Source organism: Pundamilia nyererei, unplaced genomic scaffold (assembly GCF_000239375.1).
Source record: "Pundamilia nyererei isolate P.nyererei 1_Seehausen unplaced genomic scaffold, PunNye1.0 scaffold00060, whole genome shotgun sequence".
Taxonomy (NCBI): Eukaryota; Metazoa; Chordata; class Actinopteri; order Cichliformes; family Cichlidae; genus Pundamilia; species Pundamilia nyererei.
The window spans coordinates 24589-44324 of record NW_005187461.1 but is presented as its reverse complement, the minus strand read 5'-3'; the positions used below and the strand labels follow the sequence as shown (position 1 = coordinate 44324).

General features: G+C 42.8%; 3 protein-coding genes across 5 annotated transcripts in view; 2 read left to right on the top strand and 1 right to left on the bottom strand.

Moving 5' to 3' along the window:
- Window positions 1-401: 401 nt before the first annotated feature.
- On the top strand, window positions 402-15075 carry rspry1 (ring finger and SPRY domain containing 1). Its single transcript, XM_005734713.1, has 15 exons — window positions 402-806; window positions 1250-1868; window positions 3381-3433; window positions 6585-6697; window positions 7714-7840; window positions 7967-8025; window positions 9572-9638; window positions 10265-10396; window positions 10519-10634; window positions 10723-10866; window positions 10977-11088; window positions 11367-11469; window positions 11612-11764; window positions 13034-13138; window positions 13240-15075. Exons 2-15 carry the CDS (start codon window positions 1471-1473, stop codon window positions 13334-13336), a joined length of 1779 nt encoding a protein of 592 aa, XP_005734770.1. The 5' UTR covers window positions 402-806; window positions 1250-1470; the 3' UTR covers window positions 13337-15075.
- An 889-nt stretch (window positions 15076-15964) lies between these two features.
- arl2bp (ADP-ribosylation factor-like 2 binding protein) lies at window positions 15965-18488 on the top strand. Of its 3 annotated transcripts, XM_005734715.2 has the most exons (8): window positions 15975-16103; window positions 16187-16342; window positions 16611-16680; window positions 16944-17005; window positions 17078-17184; window positions 17279-17364; window positions 17515-17611; window positions 17831-18488. In XM_005734715.2, the coding sequence occupies exons 2-8, from the start codon at window positions 16324-16326 to the stop codon at window positions 17927-17929; spliced, it is 540 nt and encodes a 179-aa protein (XP_005734772.1). In that variant the 5' UTR covers window positions 15975-16103; window positions 16187-16323; the 3' UTR covers window positions 17930-18488. The 3 variants fall into 3 exon arrangements, with proteins under 3 accessions (XP_013766776.1, XP_005734772.1, XP_005734771.1); XM_013911322.1 differs by having other exon boundaries at window positions 15965-16342; window positions 16561-16680; XM_005734714.2 differs by having other exon boundaries at window positions 15975-16342.
- Window positions 18489-19297: 809 nt separating this feature from the next.
- pllp (plasmolipin) overlaps window positions 19298-19736 on the bottom strand; it is a 7261-nt gene continuing 6822 nt past the window's right edge. Inside the window, exon 4 of the mRNA XM_005734712.2 lies at window positions 19298-19439. Within this exon, the coding sequence (XP_005734769.1) occupies window positions 19332-19439 (108 nt within the window). The 3' untranslated portion in view covers window positions 19298-19331. The remainder of the gene's footprint in view (window positions 19440-19736) is intronic.

Below are 19736 nucleotides of genomic sequence, written 5' to 3'. Positions count from 1 at the left end.
GAACCTCAGATGAATGATAAACACATAGGTAGTCCATCTGGCATTACTAAATAGATAAAATATCCTTAATTGATGTTTCGGAGAGTAAAAAAAAGAAATCTTTCTTTCTTTCTTTCTTTTTGAAGGGGGGGGGGTCACTTTAGTAAATGTTTCAGGCTGAATGAATAAAATGTGTACAAATTTAAAGGTTACTAGTCTTATAGTCCCCCTCTGCTGTACTGAACTCAGGTGTAGCATACCATTTCTTTAATTCTTTGAACTTTGTGTTGCGCAATCAATTTCCTTTTAAAATGAACAAATTAATTCATATATTTCTTATTTTCTCATACATGTATTAAGAGAAAAACCATCAGGCAGAACTCCTATGTTCACGTAACATTAGAGAGAAAAATCCTCCCTTCTCCTCCAGTCTCGCCTTCGCATCCACAGCTGACGATGACCAACCTTTTAGCTGGCAGCGCTACGGAACTTAGCGACCAGCTAGCGCTCCTTAGTAGCGTCGTTTAAAATGTGTACGCTATGACCGTGTTGCTGTTTTACTTCAGCGAAGGTGTGTTACGGCGGAATATAGACGGGTGGTGTAAATGTGTCCTGATACCCGAGTACCACGCTCAGCTTGTTGTTCCTCTCGTTACCTAACTTGTGTAGTCCGACGGGAGAATCGGAGGAGGGTCCAGCTATCGAAGCTAACAGCTCGGAGGCTAGCTCATACACAACGCAGCTACCTTGTTAGCCTTCTGGTTTGTTAACTACTTTGGTCTGGCTCGACTGCGCTTTGAATGGTGTTTGTTTTACAAGATAGCACCGTAAGTATGTCTTTAGTTCAAAATGGAACCATTGTGGCTTTTAATGATAAGAACAAGTTCGGGAAACTTGAGTTTCCTTTTTAACGTGACAACTGCTTGCTTTGTGGGTGGCTAGCTTGCAAGTCAGCTAACTGAAAAGCTCTTGTTTGTCAACAATACTAAAATGTGTCATCGTTTAGTTGCTCCGTGTGATACACTGTGCCTTTTTAATTGAGCAGCACAGCTATAGATTGAAACAACTGAACGTCGTTTAGTGGCGCTTTTGTTTGAGAGAAAGGGGAGTCATGTTTAATTTCAATAATTAACTTCTGTAATCTGCTGACATTTATCGTACGGGGTGTGTCGTTTCCGCAAGTCTAAATATTTGCTGCTGGCGGCACTGACAGATTGAGTAAGCAGCTGAGCTAAATGCTTTCTGTTTTGTGTTTGTGTTGCCTTCACAGCGATCCATCCAGTCCTGGATGAGAGGTTGACTGAAGCCTTTGGTTGCCTGTGATGTTCCGAGCTTTCCTGGCTGCATCACCAGACCTTTTCTGGTTCATTTTAGTAGCCATTTATCACTAGTCCCACACAAGTCTCTGCTTGGCAACAGTATGGTCTTTTGCACTGGCCCCACCCAGCCCACAGGGACAAGAACCCCCCAAAACCAAGCTCTCCAAATGATATGATAGTAGCCACCTGGATTACTTTCTGTGCCTGCAGGAGCCTTGTACAGGTTCTGCTCTTCCTCTCTTCCTCAAAGTCCCTTCATCCATTCTGGGAAACACTTGCCAGTTTGGTCTCCAACTCTGGAACCATGGGTAATAGCTGTGTATGTCGAGAAGATAGTGACTTAGAGGACCAACATCATGGTTCATCGAGAGCAACCCGAGGACAAGCTAGGCGGGTGGATCACAGTGCAGGTGTGGGTGCTGACGCCGCAGAGGCTCGGAGCAGTCGGCCCAGGGACCCGGTCAGGCCACCTCGTCGAGGTCGAGGGCCTCATGAGCCGAGACGGAAAAAGCAGAATGTAGATGGCCTGGTGCTGGACACGCTGGCTGTCATCAGGACACTTGTAGACAAGTAAGTTGGAAAATGCCAACAACTATTCAATAAGCTCAACAAAATGAAACTTAGGGTGTTCTTGGTCTACAGCTCTTAAATTCTGTCTGTCCTAATTCTTGTTGGGGTTTTTTTTTGGTTTTTTTTTAAATAACGTCAACCTGTAATGTTAACAGTGGGTTAACAATTAGGTGTCAATTAGGGTTCAGTGTTATTCTTGTGGTATTATAACAATAAACTGGGGAGTTATTCTTTTTTTCAGGAAATTGGGATCTTTTATAAAGAAAAGATTAATAATAAAGCATGCAGCTGCAGCTTATTCATGAAAAAAATCAATACTTTCACACAAAAGCCTGCTTAAAACAAAGGTGATTAAGAGCTCTGAGCTGCAGTTCCAAGCATTAATTTGTAGAACCTGTGGCTTTGAATAAGTAGAACCCATAAGCCCGTGCCACCTCCTCCACGTATTTGTTGTCGTTGAAGAACCAACTTGCATTTTGAGGTGTAGTACAGTGAGTCATGTTTCTGAAGTTCATGCAATAAGAAGAGATGCTCCCAAGGAAAACTGATTTCCTTGTGATTGTAGATAATCAGAAAAGAGAGATTTTACTGTCCACTGGGACTGTTGTCCCAGATCTGTGCAACTGTCTCTTAGTATACACCAAATAACAGCCACGGTGTCTTTATTAACTCTTCTTTCATCGTGTTTAAAAGCCTTCTGTGCAGACATCTCAGTTTGTACCTAAAGCAACAGAACAGATTTTCCATCACAGCCTCTCGGTGGTTTGATGTTGGCTTCAGCCACTTGTTCAGTTGCCCCCTTTTTTTTTTATTTCCAGATTTTTCATTTAACATCACTGACATCTGTTTTAACAGCGTGTTGCCACACAACTATACCTCTTCAGGATAACAGTACATGTATGAATCAACAATAAGCTGCAAAAAATCAGACTAACAGTGTTTTAGAGGTTCACTGTTTGTCTTAAAATCGATGTATTGGCAAAATAAAGTAGACTTAAAATACTATTGCATAATCTCAGTTTGAAAATGGCTGTGTTTAAAACATTATTCCAGCCGTGTGCAAACAATATGACAAATTAATGAAGGACATCTCACTTGCAGTATTACTAACTAATGGTAGGAAATCTGAGAATTAAGCCGAGTCTGTGGCTGGCTATAGTGATAGTGGGTTTGATTTTTTTGGGATCAGCTACAATAAGTAATGGTAACAGAAGCGTTATCATCAGTTACATCCACTGAACCAGATACATCGTAACTATACACTCGCTTCAGCCTCTCCACAGGATAACACTGTTGTCCATATCCATTACTGTGATCACAGAAACGCACAAAGACATGAGTCATTTGTTGATATTATTCCAGATGCTGTGATCACAGGGTCACAAACACTTTGGCTGGTTGAGTGCTTTTAGTGAGCATCACTACATTTGTGTTAATTGTGCACGCGCAAGTTTGTTATTTTTGGGTAAAGTGAAAAAGATGTAAAACAAAAAACCCTGCCTTGTTTTTCAGTGATCAAGAGCCTCCTTACTCCATGATCACGCTGCATGAGATGGCAGAGACGGGTAAGGAAACTTCTCTGAAACACGTTCACATGCTCAACACAAAACATGAAGCCACACAGCAAACAAACACCGCTCTGGCAAGTCGGTGTTCTTTAAAAATGTGAAGAAGTGTGGCTCTGTGTGACATAAGAGCTTTTATTGTTGGTTCAAAGGTTATCAGATGTGTGAAAGAAGGAACACTTGCTCTGTGATGAAAACACGATATGATAAGGTGACAAAAACATTTCTTGGTTTGTCAAATGAACCCATTTCTCTAATATCGAGAGGGTTTATCTTTATTAGTGACTAGAGAGGAGTTCCAGGAATTAACAGTCCTGTGTGCATATGCTTTCCCTTCCCCCCTCAGGCTCAATGTCTGAGTTGTTTATGAGAAGTGCTAAGGAAGTATCATTACAGTGCATTGAACTCAGTAGATGTTTTTCTGCTTTGATATATCTGGACTATTTGAAAACTTGCTTGCTCCAAATTTACCTGTGGTATTCTAAAATGCGCACTTCTGGACATCATACTGACTGGTTACCATTTCGTGGCGATTCAGCAGCAGAGTTTGCTTTATCTGTCAGAAAAGACCCCGTATGTGTGACAATGGCTTTATCCTTCTAAAGCTTTCCCACATGCGCTGCAGCTCTCGCCTCGTCTAAGAGTTGCCCAACAGAGGTGCTCGTGAGAAACGAATGCAAGGTGCCACTGGATCAGACATTACCTGGTCTTAAACCTGCTCCCCAGTACAAAGTCTTGGTGAGATTATGCTAGTAGTCAGGAAGTGCAGCTAACAGTTTGTCACATTTATGTTGTGCCTCTATTTTCCATCTAATCTCACCTTAACCACAAAGGATTTCCAAGTGGATCCAATTATTTTCAGGTTATAATGAAAGCACACCTGTATGGTAGCACTGCTAAGTTTAAAGTTGGATGACACCATGCATTAGCACTTGGATGAGATCTGCTCCGTGTATGAGCTTCTTCTAGTCATTTTTCAGTCCCCGTTTGTTTGTCTTGAATTGATGTATCATCTCCCTTATTCAGATAAGTGTGCATGCACGCTTCAATTGTGCAATTTGTAGTGTTCAAAACTGGTCTGGGTTGTGCAATCTCTTGTTAACAGTAAGCACAGTTTTGACCAAAATACGCAAAACCTGCACGATCAGGTTTGAGTGGACTGAATGTGAGCAGAGGAGACTGCAGCAGTCCCGAGCTAAGGTTGCTTCCTCAGCATATGTACTCCAGCTTGCCCAGCCTGAGGGGAGCAGTTCATCATTTGGGGAAGGGACACAGTCGTGATTTATCCCACATACATAATGTATTAGAGTTCACACTTTTACCCCAATCTAGTGAGTTTTATTTATGGAATCATTTTGTGCTAGTTTGATGTTTCTGTTGAATTCTTTTTGTTGTGCTTGTGGTTTCGTGTGCATATGGTTGAAGCCCTCACATTTGCTTGAGGCGTGCAGTGTTTGGATGTGTATGCGGTACCTTGTGAATTCTTGCACAAGCCTGGTGTCATGCACATATGGTGTTTGACGCTCACAAGGCTCGGTGTTGTGTGGCTTGACAGCAGCCAAGCTGGGTATTAGCTTGCAGTCCTGAACCCTGAGTCCAGCCAAGAAGCAAATCAGTCAGCTAGCCAGTCACTTTCTGTTTGACACGTGCAAGCAATGTAAATTATTCATAAGATAGTTGGCTTTCATGAGTGATATTACAGAAAGGATTTCTCACTGAGTCACCTAATGGGCAGGAAATGCATGCTTTAGTAGGCTGCGTATTATACTCACAACCGAGGGTTATGTTGGTGAGCACGGATTTATACTCAAACATCTTCTTTCCTTGTGAGAGAAACAGCAGAGGAAGCTTTGCTTGGATGAGGCTTTAACAGCAGCTGTGAAAGGAAATGATGGAGAAGAGAAAGGAATTTATATTTTGCACTTAGTATTTATTATTTAAGAGTTTATGCGAAAAACAACCCAGACATTGATTTCACACAGTGTTGACTGTTTTATTCTTTTTCTTAGTTTTAATTTTCCAACCAGCTTCATCAGTCCACAGATACTTGCTCCTTTCAGAAACATCTCACTGGAGATCATTCAGATGAAATGGGCAAATCATGGAATTTGAGCCAGATTAAATACACCTTGTACAAATGAATAAACAAGTCTCAGAAAAGAGACCAAGAAGTGTGCTGCTACTTTTGCTAGTGTGGGCTCAATGACTGCTGGTTTGCCCTACAGACAGAACACGAGTGTCAACCATATAATGCCAGTATCCAAACAGCATCTGTGTGCAACTCTGTTCTAGCTGAATACATCAGAAAATGAGGCAAAATCTTGTGGGACCATTTAATAATTGCACCTTAGATTTTAATTATGTATTTTGGAACACACAACATGCTCACTACCGTGAGGTAGAGCAGGTAAAGAACCGTAAGATCTAGGGCATTCATGTCACGGCTGACCTGGCCTGTGCCTTAATTTACATCTCGCCTGGTAGAGAAGGACCAGCAAAGGCTCTTTTCTTCCCCAGAAAGCTTAACCTGTTAAGCCCCCAGCGGCTTTATGATCTCCGCAATCTCCTCCCTTTTGCACCCTTATTTGGGTGCTTAAGAGGTTAAACTAACTGGGCTTCCTTCAAGGCTGCTGGCGAATTGTTGCAGAACCACAATAGAAAAGCATCTTGTGTCTTAGTGTAAGAGTATGGCAGCTGCATGAAACTAGTGAGAAAAACATAGGGCTTTATGGGACGGTCTCTCCCAGATCTGGATCCAGTGTATGCTGGCCATGTCCAGAAGGAAAGCTAGCTGTAGACTCCGCCCACCTGGTGATAAACTTTGTGCCTGTTCTTTCTGGAGGACGGTATAGGACCAAGAACCAACAGACGCACGCATGCAGGCACCTCGGGCCATGCACTGGACTCCTGCACTTTAAAACGTGCGGCTACAATGCTGCCTCTTTATTCGTTTCCCTGTTGTGTGTATTTATTTATTTGAAGTCTTTCTGTGTTTTAAGCTGAGAACTATCATACAGAATTATGTTGTGTGACTGCTTAATGACAATGACGAATCTTTTGATTCTCAAGGAGGCAGATTACCAAAAACCGACAGTGTAAAATAACAAAAGTGATACAAAATCTCGGTTGAAAGTTTCTTGTTTTCTCTTAGATGACGGCTGGCTGGAGGTTGTCCAGTCTCTGATACGAGTGATTCCACTGGATGATCCACTAGGCCCTGCAGTGATCACACTTCTCCTGGATGAGTGTCCTCTACCCACCAAGGTATCAATCTGACCTTTAACCTAGGAAGTAATGGATGTGATCTTAAATCTGCCGTTCCTTGGCCTTTCTGTTTGTGACTGCAGCTCTAATCAGAACAACAATCTTTGACTTGTTCTTTCCCCTGTTCTGTATTTTGATGACGCTCGCTCACTCACATTTCTCTGCGCATATGTTTCAGTTAAAAAGATGCTCGTTTATATTTGGAAGCAGCATTTTTAATCATTAGTTTCAATTTTCACTCAAGTCACACAGATTAAAGGAAGTGCAGCTATTTTTGTAGATTTCTTATCATTTCTATTAATTAGAAATGATAAAAATGAAATCACAGTTATTGTTATTATTGTCCAGGATAGATTAATCTTGTGTAGAACAAGAAGTGCTCATTCAGCTAAAACTTTTTTGTTTTTTCCCTCCGACCCCCCCCTTCACCCACAACCTTTTTTTTTAACTTCTTTGAACAAATAAAATGTGCCTCCTGCTTCCATGATCAGTGATGTGGGGACAGAGGCCGTACCGTTACACTCTGAACAGAGTGAGCTCCTCACAGTATCCCACAGAAATGCAGTGAATCCAGTGGAACTTATATTTCACACAATATCATGTAATAATAATAATATACTTTATTGATCCCTGTGGGGAAATTCCTTCCTGCATTTAACCCATTCACTCAGTGAAGCAGTGGGCTGCCATTGGCCGCCTGGGTAGAAGTGTGTAGGGACGGTACCTTGCTCAGGGGTACCTCAGGGTAGCCGTTCAGGGGAATCAAACCCCTGACCTTCTGATCACGGGGCCCTAAGACTCAATCAGTACAATCTTAGAATAGAAATTGTGGGTGCTCCGCGCCAACTGTGCATGGAATAATCCTGGTTTATGTCCTTGTAGCATCATCTGTCAGGATCATGGAAGTGTTTTTAAATGTTTAAAACAGAAGCGTTCCAGCTTTCTGTGGTGCTTGACTTTAGGTTGTGTGGAGAAACAATGAATGATCCTCGCTGAAGTTTTCCTTTTCTGTTCAGGATGCTCTCCAGAAACTCTCGGACATGTTGAGTCTGAGTTCAGCCGTTGCACAACAAGACGCTCTAAACCCCGCTAAACACAGAAACACCACTGCGGTCCTGGGATGCCTGGCAGAGAAGCTAGCCGGTACAGTCCACAGTTCTGGTTTATTTGTGTTTAATTTTTGGTATTTTTATGTTTTCAATAAACCTAAAGAAAGACCAAATGTTTGGTATGTTTGCCCTGTTTCTTACAACACCTTTTATTTTGTAGGATTGCCCAGTATTGGGTTGTTGAGCCCTGGAACCCTTGAATACCTTCTAGAGAGCCTGGTGAGCAGACACGCGGTGTTGTTTAGTGTGTGGTATGCTGCACGAATGACACTGTTGCACATTGCCTACAATTTGCTGATGCCTTGTGGTCCGAGAGCTTTTATTATCCTTCAGACGGAGCTCTATAACACCGGGTAACCTAGGGCTGCTCGATTATGGCAAAAATGATAATCACGATAATCATCTCGATTATTTGACGATATTTATTTAACAATAACAATGTGTTGAATAATGACTTTAAAAAATAATATAAAACAGTGCAAATGTTTGCAGTACAAGAAATCAATGAAAAATGGAAACATCTGTTTAGTGAGCTTTGCAGTGTTGCTCTGTGGTGCAGCTACACTGTAGCAAAGTTTACACACTGTGTCTACTTGATCCACGTCTGACTGAACCCATAATGTTTCCACACCACTCAAGTTTTTTTTTTACCTCTTTACAACCAGCAGCAGTCACTCTCCTCTCCAAATAACTTCTGCTGAGCTTTCCGAGCTTCCCTCGGGTCCTCTTAATCAGCGGTCCCCGACCCCCGGGCCTCGGACCGGTCCGTGAGTCGTTTGGTACCGGGCCGCGAGAGTTGAGGCTCAGGTGTGAAATGTCTGTTTTTCAGGGTTTTATCGGTTTTCAGCGTTATTTTGTTATCGTTTTTATCGTTAACTCTGTTTTCCTGGGTCTTTTCACGTGTGTTATGAATAAATCTTCTTTTTTTCGGTACCGGTACTGGTTTTATTTTGTTGTATTTATCCGCGACACCTTAAAGGCCGGTCCGTGAAAATATTGTCGGGCATAAACAGGTCCGTGGCGCAAAAAAGGTTGGAGACCGCTGCTCTTAATTGTTGTGACGCGTGTTCGAAACGCAGAGAGGTGCGCTCGATTTGCCACACGGAGCAGCGCGAGAGTAAAGCACGAGGGAGGGGCTAATAATCGGCTCAGTCATTTTTAATGATCGTTGAAAGCCCAGATCGTAATCGAGATTACAATTCGATTAATTGAGCAGCCCTAGGGTAACTTTCTACTTTCAAGAACAGTGAGAAAGCTTCAGGTTACTTAAAACGAAGTCTGGTAAGGTCCAATCACGTCGAGCGGCCAGGTTACAAATCCCCGATGATGCACGGCAGAGACGGTGGACTATAAAGATGTGGACACCACTCTGCTACATCTGCTGGGATCGCTCTCGCTGTTTATTAGAGCTGCACTGTTTTCTGTGACACTGCGTCACCAAGTTTTGTCAGAGCTATAAAGAAGTCGGGTCTGTTGCAGTGCGCATTTCAGGCTGGTCTAACAACAGCAACAAAACACATCAGCATTTTCTGACAAAGACAACAGATGCAATATTGAAGTGGCCAAATTTAGTGGGAATAAGTGCGTTTCTTTGGACTGGTTGTATTTGTGCCACTGCGAACATGAATGCGATCACGTCACTGCAGCGACTTTTTATAAAGTACTCAAGGGAGCGTTAAGGTTGAATTATAACATGAAAGTTAATGGTTTGTTTAATTGGTGAAATATGTGGAAAATGAATGTGTAATATTTGTGGTTCCTCCAGAGCTCCGAGGCCCACCCCACTGTCATGCTGTTTGCTCTCATCGCTTTGGAGAAGTTCTCTCAGACAAGTAGGTTCACTCACTATATGAAGCCAGTTTAGAAACGAAGACTCACGATTAGGCTGGTGAAATAAGACGTGTGTTATCAGATAAATGAGCCGAGGAGCTGTAAACGGCTCTTCTGCTGTCGATTAGTGTTTCACAGAATTCAGATGAGTGCTTTTGTTTAGCAGTTTCATTACCTGAGCGATGAAGCATAATAGCACTAAAACCCACCACTTCTCTGTATTTCACGACTAGGACGTAATGGTCTCAGTTACAAATCTTTTCCTATAGTTTCTCTAAAATGTCAGCATTGAGCTGCCCCCTACATATTTAATTGAAGTCACTGCATAAAGAACTGTGAGGTCTGTTTAGAGACAGGGTTTCATGTGATTTGTTTTGCTTCATTTCAAATGGCTCACGTTTTATTGATGCTGTTTGTTCTTGAACATGTTTTCTCCCATTTGTGTTGTCAATTCTGCTCCGAGTGCTCCTGAAACGTGGGCGACTGTAGCTCGATGCGGTGCACAAACAGCACTGAAGCTGCTGATGCTCAGCTAATTGTGATCCTCCCGTGCAGGGATTCTTTTACACACAGCAGTGTTGTGACGTATTGTGCGAGGTTCACAGATGTTCTGGTTTCCTTTGCTTAGGCGAGAACAAGCTGACTGTGTCCGAGTCTTCGATCAGCGATCGTCTGGCTGTTCTGGAGTCTTGGGCAGAACATCCTGACTATCTAAAGAGGCAGGTTGGATTTTGTGCACAGTGGAGCCTTGACAACTTGTGTGAGTAGCCCCATGTTTCACCTGTTCTGTGCTGGTGTAGTTTCTTAGATGAGCCAATTATAATCCTCTGAGTCACCGACAAAAGAAAAGCCATCATTTTTCTCCCGCTCTTCTCCATCCAGTCCTAAAGGACGGTCGTCAGTTCACTTACGAAAAAGTCAACCTCACGAATATCAACGCCATGCTGAACAGCAACGATGTTAGCGAGTACCTCAAGATCTCCCCGACTGGACTCGAGGTCAGTCTGCGTGTGAATGCAGATTAGATGCAGAGTTTTTACTGTAACTGAAAAGTCTGAACCTCCTCCTGTTTGCTCTTGTCTTCAGGCGCGATGTGATGCCTCATCCTTTGAGAGCGTGCGCTGTACATTCTGTGTGGATTCGGGCGTTTGGTACTACGAGGTGACGGTTATCACATCGGGGGTGATGCAGATCGGATGGGCCACCAAGGACAGCAAGTTCCTAAACCATGTACTTGAACACTTTTACAGTTTGCCCTTAGCAAAGTGTTCTGAATCTGATTAGATATTCTCCTTTGGGTTGACTGCACCACCTAATCTGTGTGTGTGTGTGTGTTACAGGAAGGTTATGGAATAGGAGATGATGAATACTCGTGTGCGTACGATGGCTGCAGGCAGCTAATCTGGTACAACGCTCGCAGTAAACCTCATGCTCACCCCTGCTGGAAGGAGGGTACGCAGTACTGACATACATGTAGTTATAATCAGGCATTGCTGCCATCATTTTGCTGACTTTAAAGACATTTTCAAATGTTCCCATTTTAAGAAGCCTGTGTTATAATGACATGAGTGTCAGTGTTTGGAAATAGCTTTGTTATTTCGGCGTGACTGTTTTGTGATTTTTAGCGCCCACGCTGTCACTGCCAACATTCAGGCTCTGGCCCACATCCCACACAGATAACAGTAATAGCACGCCAAAGCTTCATTCTGCTGCGTGTGCGTTCCCTTTAGGAGATGCCATCGGCTTCCTGTTGGATCTCAGCAAAAAGCAGATGATCTTTTACCTGAACGGACATCAGCTCCCGCCAGAGAAACAGGTGTTCTCATCTGCCACGTGAGTCCACACAAAGTCTGTCATCTCCTCTCGTCATGTTTCACTTCCTCCCTTCCTCTCCTTTCCTCATTTTTCTCTTTATTTTGTTCTGTCTCCACATTTTCTCTCATTTATCCCCGTGTTTTCTTCCCCTCTGTGCCAGGTCTGGCTTCTTCGCGGCAGCCAGCTTCATGTCGTACCAGCAGTGTGAGTTTAACTTCGGGGCCAAGCCTTTCCGTCACCCACCTTCTGTCAAGTTCAGCACCTTCAATGACTTTGCTTCACTGCTGCCCAGTGAAAAGATCATCCTGCCCAGGTAAAACATGAAATAGGTCCGTGACATATTTTATTTATTTATTTCGTGGTGTTGGATGATGCTGTGAGAGGTTGGGAAAGCAGTGTGTAATCTGCTGTAACTAAACTGTCCTCTGAATGGTTCTTGTATAGCTTTTTTACTCTGAGCATTCAAAGCGCTTTATACAACGAATTCATTCACTCATCATTCTTTAAACCTCTCATTAGAGTCTGTCGGCTGCATCAAACCAGCACTTTTATTTCAACGGTAACATTAAAATCTTCAGTGCATTTGTCTCCTACACGTCAAACTTTGCTCTGGGCAGATGCTCGGTCTTGGCTCAGTGTAACCGCGCAACCATACTCTGAAAGTGGAGCAAAAACAAAACCCTGATGTCATATCTGATTTAATAAGACAGGATGGAGACGGGCTACAGCTGCTTAGTACAAAGCTCTGATGTTCCTCTGTGTCAGGATGTTGTTGACTCAACTTTGCAGTGATCTGTTGCAACAACGGGACCTTGAACGTTGCCACAGTTGGATCATCGCGTCTCTAAAACATCATCAACAAAAATAGCAAAATAACGTGGACAAAGAAAAGACTCGACGTAGGTGTTTGTTATAGTGTCCTGTCACTGACTGACAAATGAAAAGGATGGACAGCTTTTCATTTCCTCTGTTTTTGTCTTTTCTTTGAAACACAGTCGGGCTAAATGAAGGAAAGACTGATGCAATAGAAATGGCTGCATCTAAAAACCAAGCGTCTGTCCACACCACCGTGTGCAGCATGACGCATTAAGCAGCTGTCCCACAGAAAATCTGTCAGCTGAGCTTCAGCAGCTCAACGTTAGCTTGTTCGTCCTAAAAATGTACATAAAATGTGACCTTTAAAAAGAAACCTAAATGTAACCGTTTGAGTTGCATATTCCACATCTGGATTTTATTTTATTTACTGATTTATTTTTACATTTGCAAAAAATGCAACAATTAACATTTTTTTAATTAAAAAAGGGGTTAAGCTTGTTTCAGAGCACCGTAAGGTAATTGGGGATTATTTTGAACTTGAAATGCATGGCTCTAAATGAGTGTAATGACTCTGATCAGTCACTCCCTCCACACATCGATTTTGAACGCTGTGGGAAAGGGAGACGGCGTGAAGCGAAGGAACGATTGCATGAAAACTGTCCGTGTGTGTGTCCAGTCTTCTTTTTCCTTAGACAGAACAAACCCCAGCAGACGGTGCACCTGCATGTGTATAGAAAGGTCACGTGTGTATTTGTGTGTTTCCTAGACACCGGCGTCTGGCCTTAATGAGGCAGGTTAGCATCCGAGACAACTGCTGCACGCTGTGTTGTGACGTCATGGCCGACACAGAGCTGCGGCCCTGTGGACATGGGTATGTGTTCTTCTGCTGTCAATAAAACGTCTGTGAAACTCAAGTTCATTTTTGTTCCTTAAACAGGAACAATCTGACTTTGTCCCGTCTCTTTTCCCCAGTGGTATGTGTATGGAGTGTGCCTTACAGTTAGAGACGTGCCCCCTCTGCCGCCACGACATCCAGACCCGCGTCAGACTCATTGCACACGTCTCCTGACACACTTCCTGCGCTCGCTCCAGTAAACGGAGGCACACAAGCCCTTTAGCTTCCTCCTCCTCCTCTAATCCCCTCTTACCCCACAGGGCTGCGAGGACGTTGCCACAGTGTGGCGATGATGGCAGAACGCTGAATTCTGGTCAGACGAGATGGTGGCAATGGAGGGGTGGATAGATGAAAGAAAGGAGATGAGAGGAGGGGCAAAAAACCGACAGCTGGAACCCCCAGGAGCTTTTCCTCGTCTATCTACATCTCCTCTTTTATATCCTTCTGACAACTCGCTGCAGAAGCTGGGCCAAGAAAACTTTCTACTTTTTTTTTTTCCAAATAAAAGCGCAGAGACCGTGTAACTCGGCTACAGACAGAACCGAGTTCTTATCTCCAGGCCCGTGTAAAGCTATTTAAAAACAAAGAACCTTTCCATCACGAGGACCCCACTTGTGCTTTCAGTCCTGAGGCTGCTACTATTTAACCCCATCGCCGTCATGCACACGTCTGCAGACGTGACGGGGCTTGGTCACAGAGGAAAACGCAGCCTGTAGTACAGTATTAAACCGAAGGTACAAACTTGAAATGTGTCTTACTTTCTTTTTTTGCTTACAGATGCGTGAGTGATTGTGTTCTCACTGTAGCATTTTCATTTTCTCCAACACTCAAACCCTGGGCAGCTTTCCCGTCTGTACTGATCGATCACCCAGTAGGAGGTTTTTCATTCTATTGTTGGCTAAAATCTCAGATTCTACTCTGTCTAATTGACTTTAATCGCTTGAGTTCAATTTTCTGATTAAGTTTACAAAGCAAATCACAAAAGAAAGTAAATGGCAGAAATAACGTGTTTCTGTCTGAATAAGAACTGATTGATTTGACCCTCCTTTTTGTGCTTTACTCGTTTATAAAGCAACCACAGAATGTGGGGATTAAAATTTACATTAAAGTCACATACAAGTGATCGCAATTAGGTTTCTTCCTCCCGGTTATAAATGCACATTTTAAAGAACCAGTGTAAGGGAAGTGTGTACTCGCACCACCACACACTGTAAAACTTGATTAGTGCCAACAGTTGGGGAACAGGGGTCGAGCTTGTCTGAGAGGCTGTTTGATTTTTGGTTTGTGATGACAAACCTGACACTTTTCAGTCCACAAAAAGAGTTTTTAGTTGGTCACTTAAAATGAGGCTGAACGCTGATGTTGGCTCACGAGCTGAGCGGTGAATTGCAGGAGGAAATGTGGATTGATCGTTCACGTGCTGCACGTCACAGCGCTGCTGGTGATCTTGTGTTAAAAGCAGTTTGTCAGAAGTGCTCAGGCTGAGTAAGAACGCGGGTTCTGTACAACTCCTGCTCCCTTTTCTTCATCTTCCCTCTTCTCGTCTTTTGCCTTGTGTTTGTCTTTCTGTCCATCCTCTACTTGAAGCATCTCTGGGTTGACTGAATTATGTTTGTATTTTGGAAACAGGTGACAAAATTAATCGTACGTTAAATCATAATTCAGTAAAATTGTATTGTACAATTTTAAAACGCCCAATGGCATTTCAAATGACAGCAATTTTACATTTATCCTGTTCTTATAGTTTCTGAAGGAGTTGATGCTTCATGCTGCATGAACAAAATCAGTAAAATCATTCACACGATACTAGAACGGTTTATGACAACAGCAGAATCTCTCGGTATGACAAAAGACCGGTATGGTCGTTGTTTGCTATGTTGTAGTTTCCTGGAGCACCTTATCCATGGAGGTGTGTGTGTGTGTGCGTGTGTGTGTGTGCGCGTGTGTGTGCGTGCGCGTGTGTGCGTGCGCGTGTGCGTGTGTGAGAATGTATTTAAAACATCTGTAAAGGAAAATCTCCCCGAGTTCCCAAAGATGTGATTTATTGAAGAATTGTTTCCTGGATTGTGACATTTGTAATAAATGTATGTTCATGTGGTTCTTTTGTGTGACTCCTGCTACAAAACCAAACTATTGATACACTCACTGATCATTTTACCCACTGGCCTGTGAAATGTGGACATTTTTAAACACACACAGCAACTCTTTAAGTAACAGCTGATCTCCTCTGGATATTAGTCAGGGATCTATTGCTATGTTTTTGTCTCTTGGTGTGTTGGTAATTTATCACAAAGAATTACAGTGCAGAAAACACTGGGCACTGTCTCAGGCTCACATGAAGCCCGATGCACTCAGGACAGATGTGTCAGGGGAAAAGTGACACAGCAAAACAGTTTAAACATTATTTTGTATTTAATAACTCCTTTTGGAAAGTCCTAATCCTGCTTGGTATGATAATAACCTACGAAGTCGGATTTGGCATAAAAATGTACATGAAGTACTTTAAATATAATACGTTATGCTACAGGATAATTACAGATTCGTTAATACCTCACCTTAGTGTTGCAGCTGAAGATGATTTTAATTACTTTTACATAATATTACCGATATTAATACGACCTTTTAGATTTCTATTTTAAATTTGCAATAATATCAATAATAAAACTTTAACTGATACTTTAAAATAAAAGTTATGGTCGATCCACCGTCTCATTCACTCTTCTCTTGTGGCACGAACAAAAGAAGTATATGATCTCCGATTTTCAGCGCTTCTGATGGACGTCAGGCAGCATCTGAGTTATACGTATTTCCTTTTTGCATCTTTAAGCTCCAACAATCACCTGGTTCCGCTAAAACAGGCTAATGATCGTCTGTAGGTGACGGTTTAAAAGTAACGGGCCTGATGGAAGAAACGTGAATCGTCCTCATGGCGAATGATTTGGTGAACAAACAAGTGTAATCTGCAACATTCGTGAACATTTTGATGTATAATATTAGTAGTAGTACCAGCTGTTTCCCTTCCAGATAAATGTGGTCTTGTTTCGAATGTGGGAACCGATATACGGTAGTTTTTGTTTTACCCGACGGAGCACGAAGGCGCACAAAGTTCACTCGTTTCCTTGGTAACAGGATTACGTACGCTAGTGAGCAGTTTAGCCGACATGGACATCAGGGAGCCGGGTGAGTTAAACACGTCACGACACTTCTGTAAATGAACTTTTTCACTTATGAGAAATGGCGGCAACTTAACGCCGCGTGCGTCTTTGATTAGCCGCCTCGGCTAACTGACGTTGCTCGCGCGGGGACTCTGATGAGAGCGAGTAACGGAAACACTTCAGAGCTGATGTTGCGTTTGTTGTGAACGTTAGCGCTGGCTACCTGTCTGTTTTATCTTACAGGTGTTAGCAGAAGGGCAGTGCTCACCTGTGTGCTCGCTTTATCTTCTCAGAAATCCGGAGTAGTGGAGACAACATGGTAAACGTGTTCGATACGGACGAGGAGCACTTTGCTATTTCCAGGTGGGTTGTTGTGAAACGCTTTCTAACCGTCTGCAGGAAGCTGGCGTCCTGTTTTAAGTCAGATTTGATGCATGAATATCAGGGTAATTTTGGGCTTTTTAGCGATTTCTCTCTTTTTCCAGGGTGGAGTGATTGTACAGCAAACATGTTTAACGGGTGCAAAAGTTCAGAGTCATTTGGGATTTTCTCTTGCTGTGTAAAATCCACCACAGAGCAGGAACTCGTGGAGTTTGTGCTGATTTCTCTCACTTCTCTCCCTTCAGTTCCTCGGCTGCAGACACGGCCTTCGATGGAGTTATTGGCTGCATAGAGGACATCATCATGGGTAGGTGCACTGACAGTGCCACCAGTTAGTGATGAACACGCGCTTTCTACATGTCCACTGCTTCTCTTTCAGAGGACGACTTCCAGCAGATTCAGCAGATTTTCATGGAGAAACATTACCGTGAGTTTGATGACTCTGATGAGAACAAGCTCAGCTACACGCCCATCTTTAATGAATATGTAAGTGTGGGCAGATTTCACTCTCACACTCATACAGAGATGTTCAGTTTTTACAAATACGTTGACTTAAAGCAGAATCTTGGCTGTTATTTAGGTTGACCTGCTGGAAAAATACCTGGAGCAGCAGCTGATGGAGAGAATTCCCGGCTTCAGCATGGACACCTTTAAAGAGTTACTCATGTAAGATGTGACAGAAGTGGAACCTGAACTGAAAGCAGCCCATGTGTCAGTTATGTTGTGTTGCTCGTAAGAAATGTTATTTTGCAATAGACCACAAGGTGGCACACAAGTACACTGAAAAAGTGACGAGTTTATCTCCTTCCTCTGCAGGCAGCACAAGGAGGAAGTGTCAGGTGACATCTTTGACATGTTGCTTACGTTCACTGACTTCATGGCTTTCAAGGAGATGTTTCTGCAATATAGAGCTGTGAGTTTTCTGTGAGCTGGAGAATAACTATAAAAGTGGCCCCATTTAAATAACAGGGCAGCTGTGACACGTGGCTCTTTGTTATGAAGTTTTGAACCCTGTGTGTGTGTGTGTGTGTGTGTGTGTGTGTGTGTGTGTGTGTGTGCGACCTCGTGTGTGTGTGTGTGTGTGTGTGTGTGGTACTGTACATTAATGCTGGATGTATTTGTGTGTTTCTAGGAAAAGGAGGGCCGGTGTCCAGACCTGAGTCAGGGACTGGTGGTCACATCTCTGAACCTTGGAGGCTCCAAGCATGCTGACTTTAATGAATCTCAGTGAATCTCTGGAAAATTGTTCCAGGGCCTTAATGAAAGTGTTCGATTCAGAGTCTTTTAACGTAAATCTTCCGTCTGTAACGGATAATTTATATTTGTTTCTCTGCGTTTTATGTAGAGGGGTCAGTGGAAGAGCCTCTGTGTCTGTTTGCCATGAAAGTTTGAAGGTTTTGCCCACTTTCTGTTAACAATCACTCGACTGCATGTGACTCCTTGAAAAGTTAATATTTCTTCAACTGTAATTCACATTTTCATGCTTTCACTCGTGTGCAGTGATTCTGTTTAGCTTTTACTGGAACGGCCTGTTTGAAACAGGAAGTCGAGTATTTCTGTCCCTGTGCTGTGAAACAAACATGCTTCGTTTTTCAGAAAGTAGTAAAGTAGAACTAATATATGTTTCATGGACGTATAAATTATATTAACAGTCTTTAAGTTTCGAACTTGTCAAAGTGACGTTTAATGTAAAATGATTGTGTGTGTCTGCAGTTAGTTTTTGGTACAAATTGTTTTTTACGTGTTTAGAAATGTTTCATTTTCCAAGTATATTTATTTCTCCGGTGAAATGCTGTTGTTGTTACGATTGTCTGTGAAAAACAAACAAACACAAAACGATATTTTCAAATAAGCACAAAAGAAAAACCTCAGTCGTTTATTTGAAGTGTGTAGGTGAGCTCTAGCACTCAGCGCAGGATTTCACCAACGTCCAAACTCTTGGTACAAAAAGACTCGCGTGGTTCATAAAGGCACGTACAGTACAGCAGGAGAGGAGCAGACTTTCACTTAAATCACACAAAAACAGTGTTCCACGCCTGTGGATCGATATTTGAATCATGCAGAAATATCCAGTGTCAGTGTGTCGGCATCGTGATTATTTTCTTACAGGTGCATTATGGGTGGTTTTATTGCTGAAAGGCTCTGTTAGGCCCAGTAAACCCAAACTGTGAAGCCAACTTTCAGCGGTTTCATCCTCCTCTTCTTGTTGATAGATGCAGAATGCAGCAGAGAACTGCCCAAAGCTGGAGGTCGAGATCTGCGGTCCTCCCTTAGCTAACAGCTTTTTCCACTGGTGATCTCAGACTAACCAAATAACCCTCCACTGTAGTTAGCACATGCAGCCTGTGCTTATTTTTCTTTTAATGCTGCTCACATTTTCAGATTTTGTTCAATTATTACTGAAATTTATAACTTTATGTACATAATGATTCAAGTGTATTTTTAATGCAATCTAGGATTATTACATTTCGTAGTAGTAGTAATACAGTATATTTACTGTATTACTGGGATGGCTAAAACAATAAACCACCTGGAACAGATTTCATCTCGTGGTTATTATCAGGGTTTGCCTCAGTCAGGATCTGAGTTTTGTGAGCTTTGTTCCTGGGAGCAGCACCGCTGGCCGCGCAGCCCTAAGTCGGCACTGTGTTGGTGGCGGCGTTTCCTCCGTCCCCCTTCCAGTCCAAGTAGGAGAAGAAAGCACTGGCTGCGTACACAAAGGTCACCACAGCACCAAAGAACTGCAGCGAAAGAAAATGAGAAGAGATGCGGTTATACCGCCGAAGGGACTCCAGGAAGCTGAGCAAAAGTCTGAAATTCTTATCAGCCATCATAAATCACAGTCATGTTTATATTTCTGAATTTATATCTATACCAAGCCCAGCTGTGTGATTTAGCAGGTTAAACAATGTACTAGTGGGACCTTACCTCTATAATCTAGACAGGAGTGGCTCAGAGGCAGTTTCTGATAAGAGTGTGTGTGTGTGTGTGTGTGTGTGTGTGTGTGTGTGTGTGTGTGTGTGTGTGTGTGTGTGTGT